The sequence below is a fragment of the Nyctibius grandis genome, chromosome 1, assembly GCF_013368605.1.
Source record: "Nyctibius grandis isolate bNycGra1 chromosome 1, bNycGra1.pri, whole genome shotgun sequence".
NCBI classification, from domain to species: domain Eukaryota; kingdom Metazoa; phylum Chordata; class Aves; order Nyctibiiformes; family Nyctibiidae; genus Nyctibius; species Nyctibius grandis.
The window spans coordinates 25944441-25967886 of record NC_090658.1 but is presented as its reverse complement, the minus strand read 5'-3'; the positions used below and the strand labels follow the sequence as shown (position 1 = coordinate 25967886).

The 23446-nt window shown below is 43.2% G+C and overlaps 1 protein-coding gene across 1 annotated transcript in view; it reads right to left on the bottom strand.

The window, feature by feature from the left end:
* Window positions 1-5534: 5534 nt before the first annotated feature.
* KCNH1 (potassium voltage-gated channel subfamily H member 1) overlaps window positions 5535-23446 on the bottom strand; it is a 196867-nt gene continuing 178955 nt past the window's right edge. Inside the window, exon 11 of the mRNA XM_068400769.1 lies at window positions 5535-6383. Coding sequence (XP_068256870.1) covers window positions 5535-6383 — 849 coding nt within the window. The remainder of the gene's footprint in view (window positions 6384-23446) is intronic.

Sequence of the window (23446 nt, the reverse complement as noted above, 5' to 3'; positions counted from 1 at the left end):
AACCTTTCAGAACAGTTAGTGAAAACCCCGACCTGTTTTGTTAACATTAGGCATTTAGATCCAGTTACAGAGATGTTCTGGGATTACACATCAAATATGTTTACACAACGCTCAACAATCAGCTTGAAACAAATTATAGTTGCGGGTAAATTCACATTAGCTTTGTCAAACTGTAAAAAAATCTTTGAAACAAACACTTTCGTGATATGACGGGTTGGCTCCCTGATATACAAAAGTGTTCAGACAACAGTTACATCTCTTTGTTTTGTGAGGGGCGAGGGCTATTGGAGTAATTCATTATCCTAATAAGAAGGCAGTAAGTGGAGAAAGAAATGTGATTAACAGCAAGTGATTTCCATTAGATTTAGAAAGCTAATCAAAGTGCTTCATCTTTAGGCAACACTGTAAATACTACAGAACATTAGGAAGGAAGGAGAATGGAATCACAGTTTGAATTATATCACTTATGAAAGGGTCTTAAGGCTAAATGTTGGATATATCTTATTGCAAAAAGCTTTATTTTTATTTAATTGAATCAATGCTTGCCACAACAATGTGGTCAAAACTATGTCAGATTGGAGGATACAGTAACCTGCTGTGCCTCACCTCAAATTTCTGGAGCTTCCCCTGCACGAGACTCTCTCTACAAGGTTTGTCTTAATGAATCAGAAGTGCAGCTGAAACATAGACTTTGTTATTGCCAATACACCCACAGGAGACTATGTGGAAATGAAGCATTCAGCAGAGGATGCTTTCGACCACCTAAGACTAGGACAAGAAAGCAGAGGTGCAGCAACCGTATGTTACGCTGCCCGTGAGAAGAAGGATAGCCTCAGCACCTTGGAAACAGCCCCTGGTACCAGAAAAAAGAAATCCTTTTATTCCACCATCTCTCTGGCAGGAGAATTCACGAGAAGCACTACCAGGGCAGATTAGCTTCAGAGATACAGTGAGCAACAAATAGTGGCTTGTGAGCCTTATTCCTGCCGACTAGGATACAGCATTTTTTTTTCCAATTTCACATGTATTTCTGTTTCCTGACTACCACAACGTTTGCCAGATCTTCTCTCAGTCACAATATTCACCAGATTAACAGTATAAAATCGAGGCCAACTAGAGAAACTAAAAGTCATGGCCTTGAAAGTTCAACAGTTAACAAACAAGGTACTAACTAGGACATTCGGTGGATGTCTACTGGGAAGATTTAAGCTCCCTTCTTGAAATGGAATCATTAAATGAGGGATGTGCTTTTACTTAACAGAAATGCAATCCATAGACTTATCTATACATCAATATTCTATATATATGTGTATGTACACACATCTGCACAAGTGTAATCATACACGTTGTTTATATAGTAAAGACAAATCATGTATTAAATTTTTTCACAGAGTGGTTAAGAGTGATTGAAAATCTATCACCAGATATTCACAGTAAATATCTTGTTCGGTTCATTAAAGTGAAGTACTGTAGAAGCAGAACATCACCTTCGAAGCTGTTAAACAGGGTGTTCACTGGGATTCAGGGCAGCACTGTGAAAGAGATTTAAAGCAAGAATGGTGTTTTTAAAAGCATACATGTAATACCAGACAGAAGTAAATGTAGCTGAACACGGTAGGGGTGAGGGTTGGGTTTTGCTTTTTTAATCCTGTGCTGCGTATCAGTATTCTTTCTAACAGTTTAAACATGAACTTTTAGAAGTTCCCATTTTACTAAATCATAACCCAGGCTCTTTCTCTCAACTACCTGCTTTTGACTGAAATCTAGTTCCATCGTATAGGAAAAATGGAACGCACCAGCTCTTTTAGATTAATGTAGGCTATTTAGCAAGTTGTTAAATGGCAGAAGCACTATGCCAGAATACAGTTAAAACTGAGGCTTTTTGCTTCTTCTTTTCTCTTATAGTATGTACAAACATTTGCTTGTTAATGGGCAGTCTCATGTTCAGAGATCATTCATTTCTAAGCTGTCCAATTCAAGTGAAAAGGCTTAGCCAACATGTAGAGAGAAACAAAAGAAAAAAGGAAAAGCTGACAAAGTGAAAGAATAAGTAACAAATGCGGTGGGTACGCACACCGTCCAGCCGTGGGCATCTAAGTGTAAGGCTCAATGGAGAACGACTCTCTAAAGGAGATGCGCTGCATCTGTGTGGCCTGGGCACCACAGCACACATCCAAATTAGGCTGAGGCTCAAAGGAGTGACTAGTCCCATCGCGGGCAAGGTTTTACTCATTTTAACACTCGGTAGCCCAGGGAATCCAAAGACCAAAGCTCATCCTAGATAGTATATTTTTAAAAAATTCTCTTACAAGAGATATGGGCTACTGAGGAATGATGCAGTCTCCTACAACTAGTTTTAGTGCCTGCCAGTTCATAAAATCATAATAAAGTGTGTCTAATCTCAGTTACAACTGTGCAAATCTGAATGACATTGACCACTGTTAGTGCTGACCTGGAGCAGACACCCTGAAGGTGTCATCGTAAGGAGCAGAGTTTCTCTGGAGTTTCATGACTGTAACAAAATTGAATTTGGCCATAATCTTCAAAGACATTAAATTTTAAGCGTAATTCAGGAGTATTTTACAATCTTTGAAGGCTTTACCAATGGATTATAAATGGCTTTATACGCCATTATAAAACGCCTCATAAAAGCCTTAAAAACGGACTCTGTGCTGCACCCACCCATTGTCATACGGGGTGAGCAGGAGTACGGTATCGTACTGAACTTGAGGCTGCACAAGAAGCACCCCCAGCAAATGGGGATTTGGGTGCCTTTCATCACAGGTGTGGCTAATTATGGGGCTCCTGGGGCTGACCCTGCCATGACTCCAGACCCCGGCAATCGGCAACACCAGAATAACCTTTAACATATCCCTGAGAGCACATAAAAATACCACTGGGAAACATCAACTCAGTATCAGCAACAAAGGGCCAGGTAACCTGCAACTGCACGTTTAATTCTACATCTGCACTGCAATTCTGGACATACTAGGCACACACTTTGGAGGTTATAAACGTTTCCTCCCTCATCCACCTGGGATAAGCTAATTTCCATGTTCATCCAACTGCAAGTAAATGGGTGACACTTTCACGACGTGCTGGCTATGTTCAGCAAGGCTTTCAGCCTTTCAAAAATTTTTATGAAGAGAACCTAGTGTCAGGAACACAACGCTGATGAGGAATTTGCCTGGATTAAGAAACTGGCTCCAAGCCAATCTCTAAAAACTTGCTGGAACTTTTGGGCATCAATTATAAATCCTTGTACATTAGTACACCTGTGGCTTACTTAGGCATAATTTCATTATAATTTCATTATAATATCCCTAAGCTGTGGTGCTTAGGGACATGGCTTAGTGGTGGACTTGGTAGTGTTAGGTTAACGGTTGGACTCGGTGATCCTAAAGGTCCTTTCCAACCAAAACAATTCTATGATTCTATGTTTATCCAATGAATTTACTGACTGAGGAGACTAGAAAGAAAAAAATCATTCAACAGTTTCTAACTGAAACCAGTGATGCATGGATTTCTTACGGCAATCATGCCATAGCTATTACAGGTAACTGTTGCCACTTACAGTGATTAATGCAACAAACACCCAGCGCAACTTTGGTGAGAGAGCCTTCCTCAGTACCGCATGTCAGCAGTGCCTAACTGTAAAAGACACCAGTTACCACTGGAAAAACCTAAACACAGAACCAGAAATAAAATAAGGAAATGGCACCTCGGTTTCAGAGCAAGTCACCTCCCTACTGCCTTTTCTTGTGGGAGGGAAAAGGTAACCTACAGGTTTGATCCAGAGAGCTGTTTCTCAGGAATATTTCAGTCCTTGGGTAAGAATTCACAATCTTTGGGCACTTCCATGTGGAACCAAGGTGTGAGACCTGTGAAAGCCAATCCTAAACCAGCTGCCTCTGGACCTGGAAATGGTGGTGGGGTGCTTGGAATAATCGACATATTTGAGATCAGGGCAGATACTGCAGGAACAGATACAAACAAACACACTGACTTAAAGACCTGAGCTGGTAGCTTTGCGCAGCACGGCCTCACCACTGCGCCGATTCCTCAGCGGACCTCACACTTCCCCAGGGAGGTCTGACACAGTTCTTCATTGCACCGTGCAAGCATCAGGCCACCAGAAATCCTTTCGAATTGGTCATTTTCCTTGCCTCTTCCTTACTTAATAAAAACAAAAATCTTCCCCAAAAAATAATGTGTTTTTTTGTAAATGACTTAGTACCATGGCAAAAAAATGAGACCTAACTACTCCCACACTGTACTAAGATCTATTGCCATTAAAAATGAAAAACCCAAAAAAGTGTTGCACCATGCTTCGCAGCTCTAACCTACTGTTAAATAGTGAACATACTGATCAGTGGAGAGAATATACTGTGAATATACACCTCTATCCCAAGGCGATAACCCAAGCCGTGATACCAGCTATGCTGCCCTATCTAACGAATAATGTAGAGTAGTTTTGGTAAAGTGCTTCAATCTTCCTACAAAAAAATTTTATGAAAATATAAGTTTTGGAAACATCTCCTTCTTTAAGAAGCAGATCTTTTTGTTTCCTTGCTACAATAGCACTTGTATCCAGTAAGCACTGTATTTCTACCTCTACTATCCATTTGCTTACTAGCTAGATTAGATCAGGAACAATACATCTGGATGTAGAGGAAAATGCCACAATCTAAAATCTTTAAAAGTTCTGTGAAAGCCTTTGGCTACAATGAACATTATCAAAACAGAAACTTCTGAATAATAATTTAACAAGAATTAAAAGAGCAGATTCACAGAAAAAAAAACAGGACATAAATGCCACAGTATATTTTCCCGGGGAGGCAAATCTTCAAGACCTGTTATTGATGTTCACAATCTGTGGGGCAGTGGGCTGTGTTCAGGTACACTGCACACCCAACCCTCTGTCCTCCACTGGCTGGAGCTAAAAGCAAAGGTAACAATGTTCAAAGACATGTACTGAGTAGCACATGTTCCATTGAAATGACATACACGTCTCCTACTGCTCTTTTCATTATTACAGATATATGAAAATATACTGTGACATTTAACATGCTGTACAGGTGACTGAGGCAGTGACAGCAGCAGCAGCAAAAAAAAACCCAAAACAAATGCTGAAAACAGAAGCACCCTGGCAAGTGCTTACTCATATAGGCAAAACCCGAGCTAACGACATAAGGCATGCTCCAAAAACCTCAGAGGTCACCTGGGGCTCCCAGGGACGGCTGCTGCTGTCAGAACTCTTATTCAAACATCTCGAGGGAGAGAAGGGGAGCAGGGGGAATGGGCACCAATGGAGAAAAGAAAAACTTTAGAAACTGTACCCTTGCTGTCAAAAAGGCTTCAGAGTCAGCTGCCATCTTGACATGAGGTTGCAATTCCTGTTACCGTACCTTTCTAGACATGGGAAACATGCTTAGTGAACTGATCCCTCACTCGTTTTCAAGAAAGATTAAATTTAAAATGTTAGGGGGCTGTTTGTTTGTTTCTTTGTTTGTTGGTTTTTAAAAAGAAACACCTCAGCTAGCTCCAAACATGTCTTTTTCTGATTCTGGAGACTGGGGCCTTGATATTTCAAACAACTCCTGTGGTGACTGGGAGCTTCTTCTTGAGGTTAATATCCTAAGTATCTCAGCGAGCTGTTTTTCTATATTGGTCATTTTTGTGTTTAAAGCCTTGATGTCCTCTTTCAACTCGTGTTTCACTTCTAGCATGGTGGCCTGAAGAGTCTGTTCTGGGATGGGATAAAAGGAATGCTTGACCTCGGTGAGGACCGGGCTGTGGTCCTGCGGGCTTCTTGTCTCCCCGACGTTATCCAAGCGCAAGTCACTTTTTGTAATGCCACTATCGCAAGAGTCTGTCTTCTTCAGGGTAGCTTCTCCCGAAGCTTTAGTTCTCTCTGGTAAAGTCTCCATGGACTCTGCTTTAGAAACCTTGTTCCAGTCTTCACCTTTCCCACATGCATCTTTGAATTTGGCCCAGCCTTTTCGTCGGGGGTAGTCCCCTGACACTTTACACCCTGCGTAGTCCGATGATGGGGCCTGCAGCTTCGCCTGGTCAGAGGCCCCAGACGTTGAAGCGGACTGGTAGGACACGGGGGTCGCTGGACTCTCCCGTACAGTCACAACGCTGGCTTTGACCACTGAGCGGGTGGAGGAGTGCTCGCCTAAAACATTGCCCTTCTCCACGTCCAGGTCATCCGGATCTCTGCCCCTCTCTGCTGCAAGCCGCGCTTCCTTCTGCTGCCTGAACCTCTGGAACAGCCGGCGGACTGGGTGGTCCGGGGGCAAGATCAGAGGTGCTTCATTCTTCCTCTTCATTCTCTCCTCTTCTTCACGTTTGACGTCACTGATTTTCCGGAATACAATCTAGAGGGGGAAAGAGATTTCACTGTGTGATTAACTGCACATTTGTTAAGGAGGGGACAGTTGTAGAGGAAGAATTATTTGAAAGAATTTATTTAAACTGACAAATGCACAACTTCTGCACATTTATAGCAACATTTTCAAGTGTCTTATCTTGTGTGGAACGTGGATTATTTCATTATTTAAGACCATACACCACCTGTCTTATAACACCAGAAAGAAAAACAAAATACGAATAAGATTTCTCCCGTTCTGAGAGGTCAGCAAGGCAGCACCATTGTAAATATAATGATCCCAGGAAGTTACTTGTTCTGTTTTGTGTTAAAAGTGACTTCTTGTATTTGTTCTCCTAACTCTATGGTTTAGCACCATGTTTCTACTATGACCAAGAGCCACTCCCATGTCTCATCCAAGAGCTCACTCACCACACACCATGCAGAAGATCTGATATTATTTGAGTGCAGCTTGCCCATATGGGATCAGTACAGCAGAGACTACTCTGGACTCTCCAACAGCAGTTTGCAAAGTGCTTCTTGCCCTCCCTTCCCTCCCACATCCTCTTCTAGAAGCAACTTGCAGTTTAGCGATGAGGCAAAGCTTAAGTCAGTCCTGCAGTCAAGGGTACAACGACACTGGGGAATGGGCTCTGCGAGACACGGGGAAGCTGTTCATGGCTTGATTACTACAGAAGCTTGAAGACCTTCATGTCTTGATTTATTTCTTTATTTCTATGGAAAAAGGGACATTTTTGCACAAAGAAACATTTTCCATCTACCTTCTTAATTACACCTTCCTGCGCCTGCAGGCTAAAAGTGATCTCTGTGGGAGCAGCCCAAGGGTCTCATGGTACTGATGAAAGCCTCATAGTGCCCACACACAACCCCAAAGTGCAGCCAGGCAATGTTGCTCCCCTGGACTTGATGGCAACACATTCTCTTCAAAAATTCCATGCATTTTACATTGGTATTGGTGTTTTCCAAGCAAAAAACCTCCAGCGTGGTATTAAAGGAGAACCAGTGTCTCCTAAGCTGACATTTTCAATACAGCGTATAAAAGACGTAGCCCCCAGCTTCTAATGAATGCTGCTGCCTAATCTCTTTAGCTGCTTTTGGGAAAATCCACACAAAGTAAGTCCTTACACTCCAATGCGGAAATAACTTTCAGATTCAAATCATTATTAGGAAATGTATAAATAAACCCATCCCTCTGTTGCAGACAGATTTAAATTAAACTAAAAATAATAAGCACTGCTTCACTGGCACACACAAAATGCATGTTTCTCCTGACTCCAATGCTTCTTGACAGTTTTGTCATCGTAAAGCAAGGAAAAAACATCTTAACACTGCGTCTTTGGAAGGAAGAAGTTGTCAGACTTGGCAATGTTTCCCAAATACAAAAGAATAAAATTAGCAGGAAGGATATTTTATTTCCAAGCTGCAATTAGGAAACTAAATGTGAGATAAGAATAAAGAAACAGGGTACTTGACAGTATTTTTTTTCCCCAGGAAACTCAGTCTGCAGTGAGCTCAGTAGAAAGTGGACAAAGCAGCATAATCCTTAGAAGTGAAAGAATAGCACTTACTCACTGGGAAGGGAGAATCAATACAATGCTCCAGGCTAATGGCTTCCCACACACTGGCAGTCCCCTGCTTTAATTGAAGGCAGAGTGTCAGCCCAGCGCTGGGGCGGCTGCCCTGCATGCTCTACTGGAGCCTAGCAATGCCAGGCAGGGTCTCAGGGGGTCACTCCAGCAGCGGGCTGAGGCTGGCTCTGGTGGCACAAAGCCCCAGCAAACCCAGGCAACTATAAACCAGGTCATAGAATCATAGAATCATGGAATGGTTTGGGTTGGAAGGGTCCTTAAAGATCATCTAGTTCCAACCCCCCTGCCATGGGCAGGGACACCTTCCACTAGACCAGGCTGCTCAAAGCCCCATCCAACCTGGCCTTGAACACTGCCAGGGAGGAGGCACCCACAACTCCTCTGGGCAACCTGTTCCGAGGCCAATTTGTCTTTGAAAACTTCTGTGTCCCCAAGCCCTCCCTCCCCTGGAATTTGCATGTTTGGCGCTGCTGTGGACATCCACATCCCACATGGTGCTGTGCCAGATGGTCACGCAGCTAATGCGGCTCATGTCACTTTGCCCATAAGCATGTCTTTGTACGTGAGTGGTCTCAGTCTGACATGTGGATCTGGTCTGTGTATTTTCCCTAAGTGCTCAGAAGGGGCACGTGACTGGGTGGTGCAATGGTCATCCTCACAGGAGTCACCAGGGAGCTTGAAAGAACTAGAGGCCAGGGTGCTCCGTAGAGTCCTTGTCTAGTCCAACCCTGGCTCCACGCAGCCCGCTCAGCACCTGGTCTGGTAAGCACTGGAGTACCTCTCACTATTTAATGACTAGTTTTTGTAACATACATGGGTAAGCTATTTGACAGAAGCTGCCCCTGCTACAGCACCATACGGATGAGAGGGCAATGGAGCAAGTCTTAAGCAATAAACTATTAACAGCCTAGCCCAGCCCATACTTGTACTAGCCATTGCATCTCATGCAGTTGGTAGCATGGTCTCTGTGCTGCAGTACAAGAGAAGCAAATTTACCAGGAAACACAAAAAAAGTGAACGCTGAGAGACACGCTGTCAGCAGTGCTCATCTCCCCGCAGTCCCCGCCGCTTTCTGTTGCGCTGTCTACACAAGCCCTGTTGATGCTAAGCCCAACACCAGCTGCAGGAGCTGCCACCAGCTGTCTTGCTGTGTGATGGTCAGCCTCAGGATCCTGAACGTACCTTCACTCCTGTGCCTTCAGGAGATCAGACTGCAACAGAAACAGGAACGTACGTGGAGGGAGCAATTACGTAAATCCTGCCTTTGCCATGGGTAACTGCTACCATGCTACTGACACCCCTAACTTTAATTTTCCACATGAAGCCTTACACCAGCTACAACCAACTGCACCACAGCTGCAATCACCTGTGTGAATGCAGAAATGCAATCCTCAGGTCTCTCATCCTGTTCAATATCTTTCATGCATATACGTTTATGTGACAAGCTGCAGTCATGCAGTGCAAATCAAACCTATGTACATTTGCCAGAGGGGACAGCCTCCAACTCTTGGGTTGGCTTCTTTTAACTGACTCCTTAGACACTGGATAAATACCTGTCAGAGAGCAACTTGTCTTTGGGAAGCCCAGGCAAAGCTGTCAACGGTCTCCTTTTTTGCAAGCTCCCCAATGCCCTATTTTCTCAAGACAGCTCCATATTTATGTATTAAGCAAAACTGTTATAACTATGCAAAGCTCAGCAGTTATTGAAAAGACCTTACAGAACGGCATTTTGGATTTTTTTTTTGTTGCTCTCTTTTTTAAGATTAAATGCAAGTCCTTATAAATAAAAATACAAATAACTGTTTTAAATGGACTGTTTTCTTACAACTGTTGAGGAAAAAGCAGTTTTTAAGTGGTTAAACAGCTTCAGCAGCATCCAAGGTATTGAGAAAATGGGGTTGTTAGGCTGACGTACGTACACCTGCTCCCACAAGCATTAAGAGTATAAAGGAAAAGAAAATAGGTTTAATTTGTTCTAAGGAAGAAAAGTCTGGACTTACATAGCAATTTTCATGTGGAATTTGATAGGGCTACAAATATGGATCTTAATCAAAGTTAAACCCCAAAATATTATGGCAAAGATCCTAAGATAGTTTTTAGAAGAGTTCCTCTTTATCTCTGTCTCCGAGAATTCATTTTTGTCTGGGAAGGGATAGTGCTTTGTACCCTCAAAATCTCGTAGCCAGTGTTTTATATGCCATGCAAACACAGGGGACCTCTACTTTACAAGCTGTGTAGTTCTCCATAACATCATCCTCTTTGAGACCTAAGCACGCACAAAAAAAATCTAGTGGAGGCATTTTAACAGTAATTGAAGATCAAAATATGGACAAAGAACCTGAACTGAAATGAAATAACAAGAAATTTAAACACCAGGCCTAAAAGTGCATACTTCACACATCCAATCTCGAGTCGCGTTTCATAATTCCATTTTTATTAAAAAGGTGCTGAATCTTGTAGCTCCACAGGAAAGCCTCCCAAGCTGCCAGAAATGTGAGTATTGTGGGGGTGTCAGCCTAGATTTGCCAAAAACTTGAAAAATAGCTATGTTAGGCACAGATTACTGCATTCATATAAACATTTAACTGAGGCATGCAGTTACAAGGACTCAATAACAATTTTATATTGGGACAAGGCACTGAAAGAAGTGGAGCAATGTGCTGACATGTCCTGGTGCACGCCTGCACCCATATGTCCCACTGACCTATGACAGCACGCACCCTGTGGCCACGTTCCTGCCTGTGCAGGAGCCGTGTCCAAGGAAGAAAGACAGGGTTACACCCAGCATGTTTCCCTTTCCTCAGTATTAACTAGTTGTGAAGGTGAAGTCTTCAGTAAGTTTTGGGGAAAGACTCTGCCTCTTTAATCTTCAAAGAATTTTCAAGCTGTATTTTTAGAATCAATGTCTTTAGAGACTGAGGTCGAGATTTTTCCCCAAAGTATTAAAAAAATAGGTGGACATAAATGAATACTTGAAATATCTTATTTGGTTGTCAAATGTGGAGTGCCCAGCAACTGCTACTTGGATTTGCCTGTGCTCAGCACTGAAACCCAAGCATCATTTAAATAACACAACCTGGACATTTTTCATTAATATAACTTCCATAATTTCTTTTCGATAAGACCAGAAGAACGGACTGCAATGTGACCTCCAGAATAAGGCAGGCCATAGGATTGCTCTGAAGGAGCATTCCCTGAAGGGAATCTTATTACAACTAGATTGCATCTTGTAGAAAAACATCTAGTTTGATGGCAATAGAGAATCCATCACCACATCTTGATAAAAGATTCCTGTGATTTTTGCTTCAAGACTGCATTTGTCTGACATTGGTGACATTTCTGTTCCTTGCTCCCTCAGACACTTAACAATTCACTTTTATAAACTGATTCTAGAGTCTTATGTTTAAAAATCTCTGCAGAAGTATTATAGCTAGTCAGTTACTACTGTGAACGATTTAGACAATAATGTTTTATTGATATTAAACAGGCAAAGTTCCAACCTTTAGAATTTTCAATTTAACTCTAAGCTTTCCAATTTTAACTCTTTGGAGATGTTTGAATTATTTCCTACCTTCCAGCATCTTTAACTCTAATAGGCAGCGTTCAGTGCTTAAATTCTCACTCTTGACCAGAGCTAGAATATGTAGCTGATTTAGTTAAATCCAAGGTTCCTTTCAAAAAGTCCAGTAAAACAACTAATCCTACGAGTCTTCCAGCTGTTTCCCTTTGCCAGCTCACTGCTACTCACTGTTCTTCCCATCTCACTACTTGCTGATATTTCTCTAGAAATATGTAGCATAGCTCCAAGTCGTTTTTCCTGAGCAGCAATAAGAGGGAAACGGGCACAGGGTTACTCACTTTGTTTCACGAAGACGTTTCAGAGAACCTGTGCTACATTGGCTATTAAAACTGAAGACTGCCTTGCAACAAGATAAAAGGCTGACATCCTCAACAACAGCGCTATCTCATCTGACTAGATGCAAATATAGATGCAGTAATTTAAGTGTCTGCTTCCTTTACACAAAGACGGGGGTGGGTGTGTGAGGAATATGACAGGAGTGTATAAAATCAGACATGGCAGGAACAGAGGTAGGCAGGGATTGATTATACAGTGTCTAACCCAATATGAAAACTACAGCATCAAATGACAGCAGGAGGAGTCACATAAAAACCAAAGACAAGTTCATGGTTCTTCACCTGAATGTATTAGACATGTCAAAGTTGTTAATAAAGGATGCTCTGAATGCAAAAGTCTGCACAGATTCAATAGATCAGGCAAATACTTGGTAGAGAAAGCCATTGAGGGCTACCAAACAGACAAAACTGGTATCCTGCTCAGGAAATCTCCTGAGGTAAAATTAATTTGGAAGCTGCAAAAGTATTTGTAGGAACTGCCACATAGGAAAGTTTTGTTCTTATAGCTTCCCTATGCAACCTTAAATAATCACATAGGCCAAATCTGGAACTGCTGCCTCACTCACTACTGAGGAAACATTCCTAGTGAAGGTGACAGAAGAAGTGCCAGAGGGGAAAAAAAACACAAGAAAAGTATAATAAAGGCTCAAAGATCTGAGCCTTGTACATCTGAGCAGGCTGTTCACCTGTTTCAGACAAAGGTTCACTCTCATTGCACCCTTCACTTGCATTTAGGGAGAGGCAGGACCAGCAAACCATTAGTGTGTAGTTCTACGTAGATTTGACATCACTTTGGAACTTGCCTGGCTTCGAATGAAACAACTAAAAATACCATGTTGTTTTGGTACAATAGGGAAGACCACTTGGTGCACATGTGGAATTAAGTCCCCTGTCTCTAGTTACTCTTGTAATGAACAGCCCACTGAGGGGTTTCACTGTCTCTGAACTGCTGGTAGCCCACAAAACGCACCAGAACGATGCGGCCTGCTGAACCGTAGCAAGTCATGTTCTTTAGCACTCTGCACACTCCCAGGAAGGGAACCAACAGAAGGGCAAGACAGAAGTACCGAATTAGCAACTGTATTCTGGTCTTCTTGTTATCTGATTGTAAATGCAACCGCTGTGCCAACGCTGCATGAGACAGTCTTAAAGATCAGGGGATGCTTCCTTTAAAACACATTATGAATATGTTGAAAAACTTACCCGGTCAAATGCTAAAAAAGACCTGCCTGCATCTGAAGTGGAAAGGATCTTTTGGTCATACGCAAAAATATGAAAATCTCTTTTCAACTTTGGTTTGTAAGAACTGATCCAAAACCCACAGAAATAGATAGAAATACAGATTTCATCATGTTTTGAATCAGACTGTCGGCATGGAGTTACAATTATGAGGCTCCTAGCCACAAAGCTGTTGCTATTATTAGCTCCGCAAGCTACCCTTCTTTCCACCTCTATAGCATGCACAAATTCTGCAAGATTTGGCAGGTCTTCCTCAGCATTAACAGCAACTAGCATGGCATCATTTTTTCTCTGGTGCTTAATAATTCTCTTTCATGGATACGGAAACATTCACAAAGTCTGGAAGCGCCAGATATCATAAACAATTAAAAGCTTAAAATTACGTCATATGGTGCTCACAGAAAATGGACTTAAGTGTGAGGAAAACAATCACAAAAAGGCATTTATTAGTACGCAGTCCATCTAGCATCTGCCAAGAACTGATGAAAATATCTTCAGGCTGAAGTTAGTCTGATTAAATTTTGATTCAATCTTTCTTTTTTTTTTTAAAAAAAAAAAGGAGAAAGCAAGAGGAAAAAAAAGGAAAAAGACAGAGGGCTTGACAATAAAAATGATTTTGACACTGATGTTAAAGAAACCAAAGCTGCATGTGATCAACATAGTCTATGATGGTGAAGAATCCCTATAGCAGTATATTAGCAGGTGTCAGGGAAAATGGTGGAGAAATGAGACTATGTCTTTTGCAATTACATGGGATGGCTTGTCAGAAAGAAGGGAATTATTGGTCCTACCTTCTCACAAAATATAGGATCAACAGTGCAGGCGCATGAAGCTTCCCACCAAAATCTACAGTGGGTTTCACTTCCATTATCTATTCCCATAGACAATTCTTGGGTTAAATGTTAGTCTCAGCTGCACCTCTGCGGTGTAGAGGTGTAGATGTGTGAGAAGGTATGTAAGTACACGGATCACATTTATGACAGGTGAAAGTGTAGATCCCATTATGCAGTTCAAGTTTCAAGGCACAATGCTCAAAGTCCACATACCTGCTAAACGGCTGATGCAAATTACCCAGTTTGTAGTCCCATGTTGTTTGGCTTTGACCCTGGGTTTCAACAGATGATTTGTCCATGGGACTTAGGGCCACATGAAAAAGCACAAGTCTGCAATAATGCTGCAGATGTCAGTAAGTTCTCTCTAGATTTATTGGTTACAACAACAAAATTTGGTTTCTGCTTCTGAAGAGGAACAGGTTTCTCTCCAGTTAATGTCACATCCCTCCAGGGCACTTCCAAACATTTCTAGTTTTGAGTAATAATCTGAAACCTCAAAGCAAATGAAGATCTGGAAGGTCCTGGCAGTGGGGCTGCAAAAGAGTGCTAGTATCAGGAGTGCTGGTATCAAGAAACCTCAGGTATATACCTGGGCACACACAGCCCAAGAGCCAACATGTGGATAGGCACAGCCCTTTTGCACCTCAAAGAAGTCTTTGTCCTGCGGGGAGTCAACCCAGCCCTTCAGAAAAAGCAGTACCTGCTCACTTTCCAAAAAATCAGACTTCTGTGCACTACTGCATCATTAATCTACAAGTGTTTGGAAGAAACACGACTTCATAATTTAATGAGCATCCATGCTATCCAGATAAATAGAGGTAACAAGGTTTGTAGTCTATACAGAACAACATCTGGGCTAACGTTATTGTCATGAGCATCATCGGTTTCAACAGTACTGAAGCTCTTCTCTGTGACAGCATATTTGGTAGCCTAATTCTAGAAATACTGACTTGAATATTAGTGTTTAATCATGTCACTATTATTTATTCAGAAGTTCTGCACAACTCAAGACTCTACTCCTTTATGTTAAACTCCTCATTCTAATTCATGTTTACAGGCTATGCTAGTGTTGAGAGAAAAGGAAAAAGATTTTACAAATATACTACTGAAAATAAGACAGAATTGTACGTCCAGAGCAATTAGTGGAAATAATAGACAAAACCTGCCTGATCTGCAACAGGCTCACTAGCAAGTTTTGAGGCATCAAGAGATGTCTCTTCCCCAAAACAGGCTCTAAAACATTGTCATTAGTAAACTCAGACAACCACACAATTAAAACTAAAAACCACACCATTGACGCTCATCAATAGTTTGGACAGACATTCACAATTACAGCACATTACAGCTCATGTAGCAACCTCCCTCACTAACTTATAGAAAGAATAAAAGAGTAATATGAAAAAACACTGAAATATATATTGCTAAAGATGTTCTAGAACTTCATTATTTCTGAGAGGAAAAGTAGCTGTTACAAGCAAATACCTAACATGTAGGCAAGGGCTTTGGGGAAATGATGCCAGATCTGAGTGGGGGAATGTTATTCCACTTGAGAACTGCTATGTCTGTCAAAACGTGAAATGCTCTGTAGGATCTTCTTGTTTGTAGTAAATGAAGAAAAAAAGAAAGTTTCTGCTTCCTGCCTGCCAAATGTCAGCAGTCTCTAGTAGCATCACCTATAAAATGCTGGTTTTGTGTGTGTTTGGGGTTTTTTTGAGGTTTTTTTTTTGCATTTTTAACACATACGTTGCTTTTGTATCTGTGTACACACATCAGACACACAACCAGCTCATGTAGACTCATCTTTTACTCCAGATTAACATGCTACCTTCATTCTTGGGCAGACAACGCTGCCTCAAAAATTGCTTCAAGGAGAGCCCAAAGCACAGCAGGAACTTACCTCTCTGTCACCTAAATTACGACTATACAAAATATCATATAATCTGTACAACGTGCTTTCTCAAGAGTCAGAGTCTGTTTCCCCATGTTCCCTGTGGCTTGCTGCCATTTACCGAGTGGTTCCTGAAAGAAATCAGGCAACTTGTGTGAGTCAAGGATTTGGGATTTTTTCCCCTCCTCTAACTTCGAAACAATTTCACTTGAGATCTGAAATGGAAGCAGAGGTTGTAGAGCTGAGGAAAGCAATGATGTGTTGAGATAATAGTTTAATTGTATAGTTTGCTTTCACTGATTACATTTTAGACATTAGCTTGTTATTAAGATAATTTCCTCTTAGCCAGTGTCTTTCTTTCATGAACTTTTTTTTCTGCTTTCATTTATCTGCTTTCTGTCATTAGGCTTATAGTGATTGACAGGTATTTTATTTTCCAAGAGGGTATAAAATGTATTTTCAAATGTATTGAAATCAGTCAGGCACCATCAGTCCCAAGAGCTTACGCATTCAGCTACCTTTGAATACCCACTCACAAACTAATCCACACAAACACAATGCTCACTGTCCCTGATGTGCAAGGCTTGTGTAGCTCTTGAAATTATATACTGACAATTACATTAAGATCAGCTGAAGTTCCTTGCATAAATTGCCTCAGGTAGCAGGAACTCTTCCTTGTGTGTCTCTCTCTGAGTTAACAGGCTTAAAGTTCAACTATAATAGTGAAGAAAAACAAACTAACCTGCAGCTCTGCATAAAAAAAGAATAAATCTTCTACTAGACTAAGCAGCCCAGTATGGCAGCACAGCCGTGCACAGCCAAATGCCCAGTGTCACTCAACTGGTCTGTCCTTTCCCTGTTCAAGAGCACTGCTGGGATAAGGTTACGTGGGAAGGAAACAAACTGTTAATAACTGAGTGAGAATCAGTAATACAAAGTACATTGCTCACTATTTCCCAAAGCAGCTGTCAAATCTCTTCAGCCCTAACTAACAGCCAGGAGCTTAAAACCTTGAAGGGAAGAAAACAACAGTTGACTGTAGCTAGTTGTCTCAGATCTTCTCATTACGAGCTCTACTTAGCTAGCAGTACCTGGGAATAGGTCTCTGACAGTTTGCCACAGTCCAGTTCCTGCTGGTGATAAGTGATGGCCCTGTCTTCCTTGTCAAGTGTCAAAACTGATAGCTGTCTCCCACCTGGCAAATGCACAGGTGAGCTAATTAAAATAGCCAAGAACTGACAGATCCCTCCAAATAACTTCACAGATAATCCTTTAGAGCTGTACTTCTTGATTTTGTTTCAGGTATTTTTATTCTGTAAAAGCAAACACTTAGGTCCCATGGCAAATACAGATTCAAATACTGACAGAGGTAGATGCTTTCTATCTTACCAGTGTATTTCATTCACAAATCTCCAAGCGTTTTACAGCAATTCCTCAATCCTCCGAATATGACCAATGCCATTATTTTTATTTTTTATTTACATAGCAGCAATGCTTAGGGTTGCATTAGTCTTTCAGTTTATACACACACACACGCAGCAAAATGCCATTATACAATGAGGCACAATGGCCTGTTTCATGGGAAGACATCACAGGCCCAGCACATGTTGCAATGTCTGATGTCAGACACAGAAAAATTGATGAGCAGTTTGAAACGGTACTTTTGCAAGATGTCCCTTTCTGTTACGACTGGTAAAGGTTCATCCTTACAAGTTCCAGGTAAGACATCCTGAATACAATGTCAAGAGAGTCGTGGTTTCAAACACACTTAAGCATTCCTGCATTTCTCCTGAAGAAAAGAGCTGCTCTAGAAGAGGAAAACCAGGATAATTCAGCACAAGCATATTGTTTCCTCACAAGTAGATTGGAACACTCATTTTTAAAACTTTTATGATCATATGTATTCAAAAAATGACAAAGTTAAATCTGAATATTGAAAACCTCTACATGCCGACCTCTATTACCAGGAGCAGTAGGAACCGCAAACTTAAGACTCCCTGGCACCATCAAATGCGAGCCTAAAAGCTGCCTTTGGCCCAGTCTTCGTTTGTATCACATCTCTGCCTCTTGCATACAGATATGGGCAAATGGGTATTCAGAATGGTTTATTCATCCTCAAATGCCATTTCAGTCATCGTAAATTCAGACTGCATTTGAAACTGCTTTTGTTAAAAGATTTTGTTTAGAAAAAAGTGCTTGCATCTGACTCTTGGATTACACGGTCATGGTGGTGTCTCATTTTTCCTGAGCAGTTGAGAGCACTCGTAGACAGCTGAAACCAAATTCCCTTTTCCCCTCTGCCAAAAGGATCTGAACACCCCTTTCAGGAGCATGCTCCAGTCACCACATTATGGGGCAGGGCTGCCCAGCCAGCACAGAAACTCAGTTCAAATGCCGAGGTGCACAGAGACGCAACGAGGGAAGCTCTCCCTCCCTTTCCCTCCTTCCACAGAGCTTTGCACTGTGACAAAGGAATTGTGACAAGAGATGCCAACTCGCTGCAAGCAAGACGCAGGCCAGAATTGCTGAGGGAAGTGGGTGACTCTGGGGATAGCTGCTCTCAGTCTCACTTCAGACACATACACAACAGGGCATCCTGTCTTCAAGGCTACAGAGCCAGTCTCTGTCTTCTTCACCAAATCTGTTTCCAAATGAGTGGAAATGAGTCCAACAGGAAGGGCTGAAGGAAGTTTCCCTGCTTTTAAAAGCAGGGATTGGAACTGAGGTCCCCCAGCTTTCCTCAGGCCCATGACAGAAATGGTGCTCCAGCTTGGAGACAGAGGCCCTCGCCAGGAGGTGGGATCCCCACATTCTGGCTCCCGCTCTAGCAAAGGCCCCCACCATTGGTCCAAAACGGAAAGTCTCAGCTGGAGAGACTATGACACCTAATCCCAGAACCCCCCCTGGACAGCAGTTTCACCATTCTCTTCAGTTTCTCAAAACAATGAGAAAAATGAACTTCCTGAGCCTAAAAGTTATCCCAGTTTTATCTAATAACCCAGTTTTATCTAATAGCCACCTCCTTCTGCTTTGCAACTCTAACTCTTCATTTCTCCAAACTAAAATGTTTCATTTCATCTTACAGGCAGCTTTTCATTTACGCCTTCTCCTCTTCCCCTGTTTTTCCACTTTACTGAGGCAATGCAAAACATTTAATTTTCATTTGAGGCAGGTTTGAAGAGTTCAGCTGCAGCTTAAGTGAGGCACAGCACAGACTATACGTCTACATGGTTACGCGCTTTTAAGTGATCAATGAAATATTGATCATTTAACTATCATGCTTTGCCATCTCTAACTCTTCCATGTTTTAATGTCACATTGGGCTAAACGTAAACACCTGGGTGACACCTCCTTGCTTCCTCCTAAGGGGTACTGTAAACCAGCTTTCTCCTTGATCCACTATTCTGAAGCAAGGAAAGAGGGAGTCATGACACAGAGCTTGCCCTTGAGCAAGCTGCCTCTCTTCCACTGGTAACACTGGGACTGTAACTCTTAACCTCTAAGCCTCACTGAAACATGGCATATTTTGAGTTTCAGAGTTGTACCAGTATCCAGGAGAAGCCACCACCAAAACCATATCTCAGGTTAGCGTTGCAGTGAAGCCTTGTAGTCTCCGCTTAACTCCCCCTCACACTGCGCCACAGTCTCTTTAGTTCTTCACGTGCATTTACGGTTTATATTTACATAGCAGAATTTTCTTATTTTTAAAACAAGAGAAAGGCATTTGCAAGGAGGCTGTCATACTATGGTTTATGTTACTCATTTTCTAGTCTCATATTTCACACACACTGATTCTTATCCCAAGTGTAGGAATATAAAACACCATCATCCTGACCAGAAATAAAGGCTGTGAGCAGCATGCTGTACTCTCACTTTCCTGAAAACTGGAAGAACTGCAGACACAGAGAGGTTGAAGAAGCTGCTGGAAGCCCAGTGGGCTTCACGCTGCCACAGACCATCAGCAGGTGCTGTGACATTCTGCTTTGTCACCATCACATTGTGCTGTTGTGCATGGAGAGAGGAAATAAAGGTTTGCCACGTACGTAGGGGCAAAAGGGTTCTGGGACAGGAATTAGCAGGGCTCATTCGGAGAGCTTTAAACTAGATTCGAAGGGGGATGGGGTAGTAGCTGGGCTTGCACCACTGGGGCAACGCTCTAGTGTTGAGGTAGACCAGGAGGCCTCCCATCCCCCTGGGGTGAAATCGGTGTGCTCAGCTCGCTCCCTGAAATGCCTGTACACCAATGCACGCAGCATGGGGAATAAGCAGGAGGAGTTAGAAATCCGTGTTCGGTCGGGGGGCTATGATCTAGTGGCAATTACAGAGACTTGGTGGGATGCCTCGCCTGACTGGAATGTGGTCATGGATGGCTATGTCCTGTTCAGGAAAGACAGGCCGCTAAGGAGAGGTGGTGGAGTTGCTCTTTATGTGAGTGAGCAGCTAGAATGTATTGAGTTCTGTCCAGGGGCGGATCAGGAGCGAGTTGAGAGTTTGTGGGTGCGAATTAAGGGGCAGGCTGGCAGGGGTGATACTGTTGTGGGTGTCTATTACAGGCCACCGGATCAGGATGAGGAGGGTGATGAGGCCTTCTACAGGCAGCTGAGAGCAGTCTCGCAATTACAGGGCCTGGTTGTTGTGGGGGATTTCAACTACCCTGATATTTGCTGGGAGGCCTACTCAGCCAGCCATCCCCAGTCCAGGAGGTTCCTCCAGTGCATTGATGATAACTTTCTGATGCAAATGGTGGATGAGCCAACTAGGAGAGGAGCGCTGCTGGATCTGATCCTCACTAACAAGGAGGGTCTGGTTGAAGAGGTGAAGGTTGAGGGCAGCCTTGGTTGTAGTGACCATGAGATGGTAGAGTTCAGGATCTCATGTGGCAGGAACAGAATAGCTAGCAGAATCACAACCCTGAACTTCAGGAGAGCCAACTTTGGCCTTTTCAAGCAATTGCTAGGGGAAATCCCATGGGACAGGGTACTAGAAGGTAAGGGGGCCCAAGATAGTTGGTTAGCATTCAAGGACTGCTTCTTCCGAGCTCAAGATCAGAGCATCCCAACAGGTAGGAAGTCAAGGAAGGGTACCAGGAGACCTGCATGGTTGAACAGGGAACTGCTGGGCAAACTCAAGTGGAAGAAGAGGGTGTACAGATCGTGGAAGGAGGGGCTGGCCACTTGGGAGGAATATAAGTCTGTTGTCAGAGGATGTAGGGAGGCAACTAGGAAAGCTAAGGCCTCCTTGGAATTAAACCTTGCAAGAGAGGTCAAGGACAACAGAAAGAGCTTCTTCAAATACATTTCAGGTAAAGCCAACACTAGAGGCAATGTAGACCCACTGATGAATGAGGTGGGGGTCCTGGAGACAGAGGATAAAAAGAAGGCGGAGTTACTGAATGCCTTCTTTGCCTCTGTCTATACTGTTGGAGGCTGTCCTGAGGAGCCCCGGACCCCTGAGGCCTCAGAAGAAGTCAGGATAGAGGAGGAATCTGTCTTGGTTGATGAGGGCTGGGTCAGGGACCAATTAAGCAACCTGGACGTCCATAAATCCATGGGCCCTGATGGGATGCACCCGCGGGTGCTGAGGGAGCTGGCGGAAGTCATTGCTAGGCCACTCTCCATCATCTTTGCTAAGTCGTGGGCAACGGGAGAGGTGCCTGAGGACTGGAGGAAAGCGAATGTCACTCCAGTCTTCAAAAAGGGCAAGAAGGAGGACCCGGGTAACTATAGACCGGTCAGCCTCACCTCCATCCCCGGAAAGGTGATGGAACAACTTGTTCTTGGTGCTGTCTCTAGGCACATCAAGGATAGGGGGATCATTAGGGGCACTCAGCATGGCTTCACCAAGGGGAAGTCATGCTCAACCAACTTGATAGCCTTTTATGAGGATGTTACCCGGTGGATAGATGATGGTAAAGCTGTGGATGTGGTCTATCTTGATTTCAGTAAAGCGTTTGACACGGTCTCCCACAGCATCCTCGCAGCTAAACTGGGGAAGTGTGGTCTGGATGATCGGGTAGTGAGGTGGATTGTGAACTGGCTGAAGGAAAGAAGCCAGAGAGTGGTGGTCAATGGGACAGAGTCCAGTTGGAGGTCTGTGTCTAGCGGAGTCCCGCAAGGATCGGTTCTGGGACCAGCTCTATTCAATATATTCATTAATGACTTGGATGAGGGATTAGAGTGCACTGTCAGCAAGTTCGCTGATGACACAAAACTGGGAGGAGTGGCTGATGTGCCGGAAGGCTGCGCAGCCATTCAGAGAGACCTGGACAGGCTGGAGAGTTGGGCGGGGAGAAATTTAATGAAATATAACAAGGGCAAGGGTAGAGTCCTGCATCTGGGCAAGAACAACCCCATGTACCAGTACAAGTTGGGGGCACACCTGTTGGAGACCAGCGTAGGGGAAAGGGACCTGGGGGTCCTAGTGGACAACAGGATGACCATGAGCCAGCAGTGTGCCCTTGTGGCCAAGAAGGCCAATGGCATCCTGGGGTGTATTAGAAGGGGTGTGGTCAGCAGGTCGAGAGAGGTTCTCCTCCCCCTCTACTCTGCCCTGGTGAGGCCGCATCTGGAGTATTGTGTCCAGTTGTGGGCCCCTCAGTTCAAGAAGGACAGGGAACTGCTAGAGAGAGTCCAGCGCAGAGCCACGAAGATGATTAAGGGAGTGGAACATCTCCCTTATGAGGAGAGGCTGAGGGAGCTGGGTCTCTTTAGCTTGGAGAAGAGGAGACTGAGGGGTGACCTCATTAACGTTTATAAATATGTAAAGGGCAAGTGTCAAGAGGATGGAGCCAGGCTCTTCTCAGTGACATCCCTTGACAGGACAAGGGGCAATGGGTGCAAGCTGGAACACAGGAGGTTCCACTTAAATATGAGGAAAAACTTCTTTACGGTAAGGGTGACTGAACACTGGAACAGGCTGCCCAGAGAGGTTGTGGAGTCTCCTTCTCTGGAGACATTCAAAACCCGCCTGGACGCGTTCCTGTGTGATATGGTCTAGGCAATCCTGCTCCGGCAGGGGGATTGGACTAGATGATCTTTCGAGGTCCCTTCCAATCCCTAACATTCTGTGATTCTGTGATTCTGTGATTCTGTTATACAGCTTGGGGTACACAAACAGTGCCTTGTGCACTTGAGATCCAGTTGGGAACAGTTCCCAATGTAGTGTAACCTAACAGTGGACACCTCAATAAGTGCTGTAAATTTTTTCTCTTATGACAAAGAGTGTACTTGACTACAGTGTACAAATTTGTTTAACTGTTCAGAATTAGGCAAATGAAACCAAAAATCACTCTCTTCCTGCCTCCATGAGAGCTCTCCTCTCCTTTCTCCTCTTCCTTATGCCTTTGTAAGACATCTAGTCTGCAAGCATTCTAGTCCCAAAACTCACTTAAATATGTTCAGGTGAAAAGATGGATGATCTTATACCACAGGCATAAGCTGAGACATGAAAAATATATATCGAGAAAAGGAAACTATTTCCTTAGCAACTGTAGAGTGCAGCAGGCACTTCAGCAGTTAAGTACATGTACAAATAATACCAGACTCCACGAAGAGGGTATTTCAATAGAGTAGAAACAGTCATTTAATGG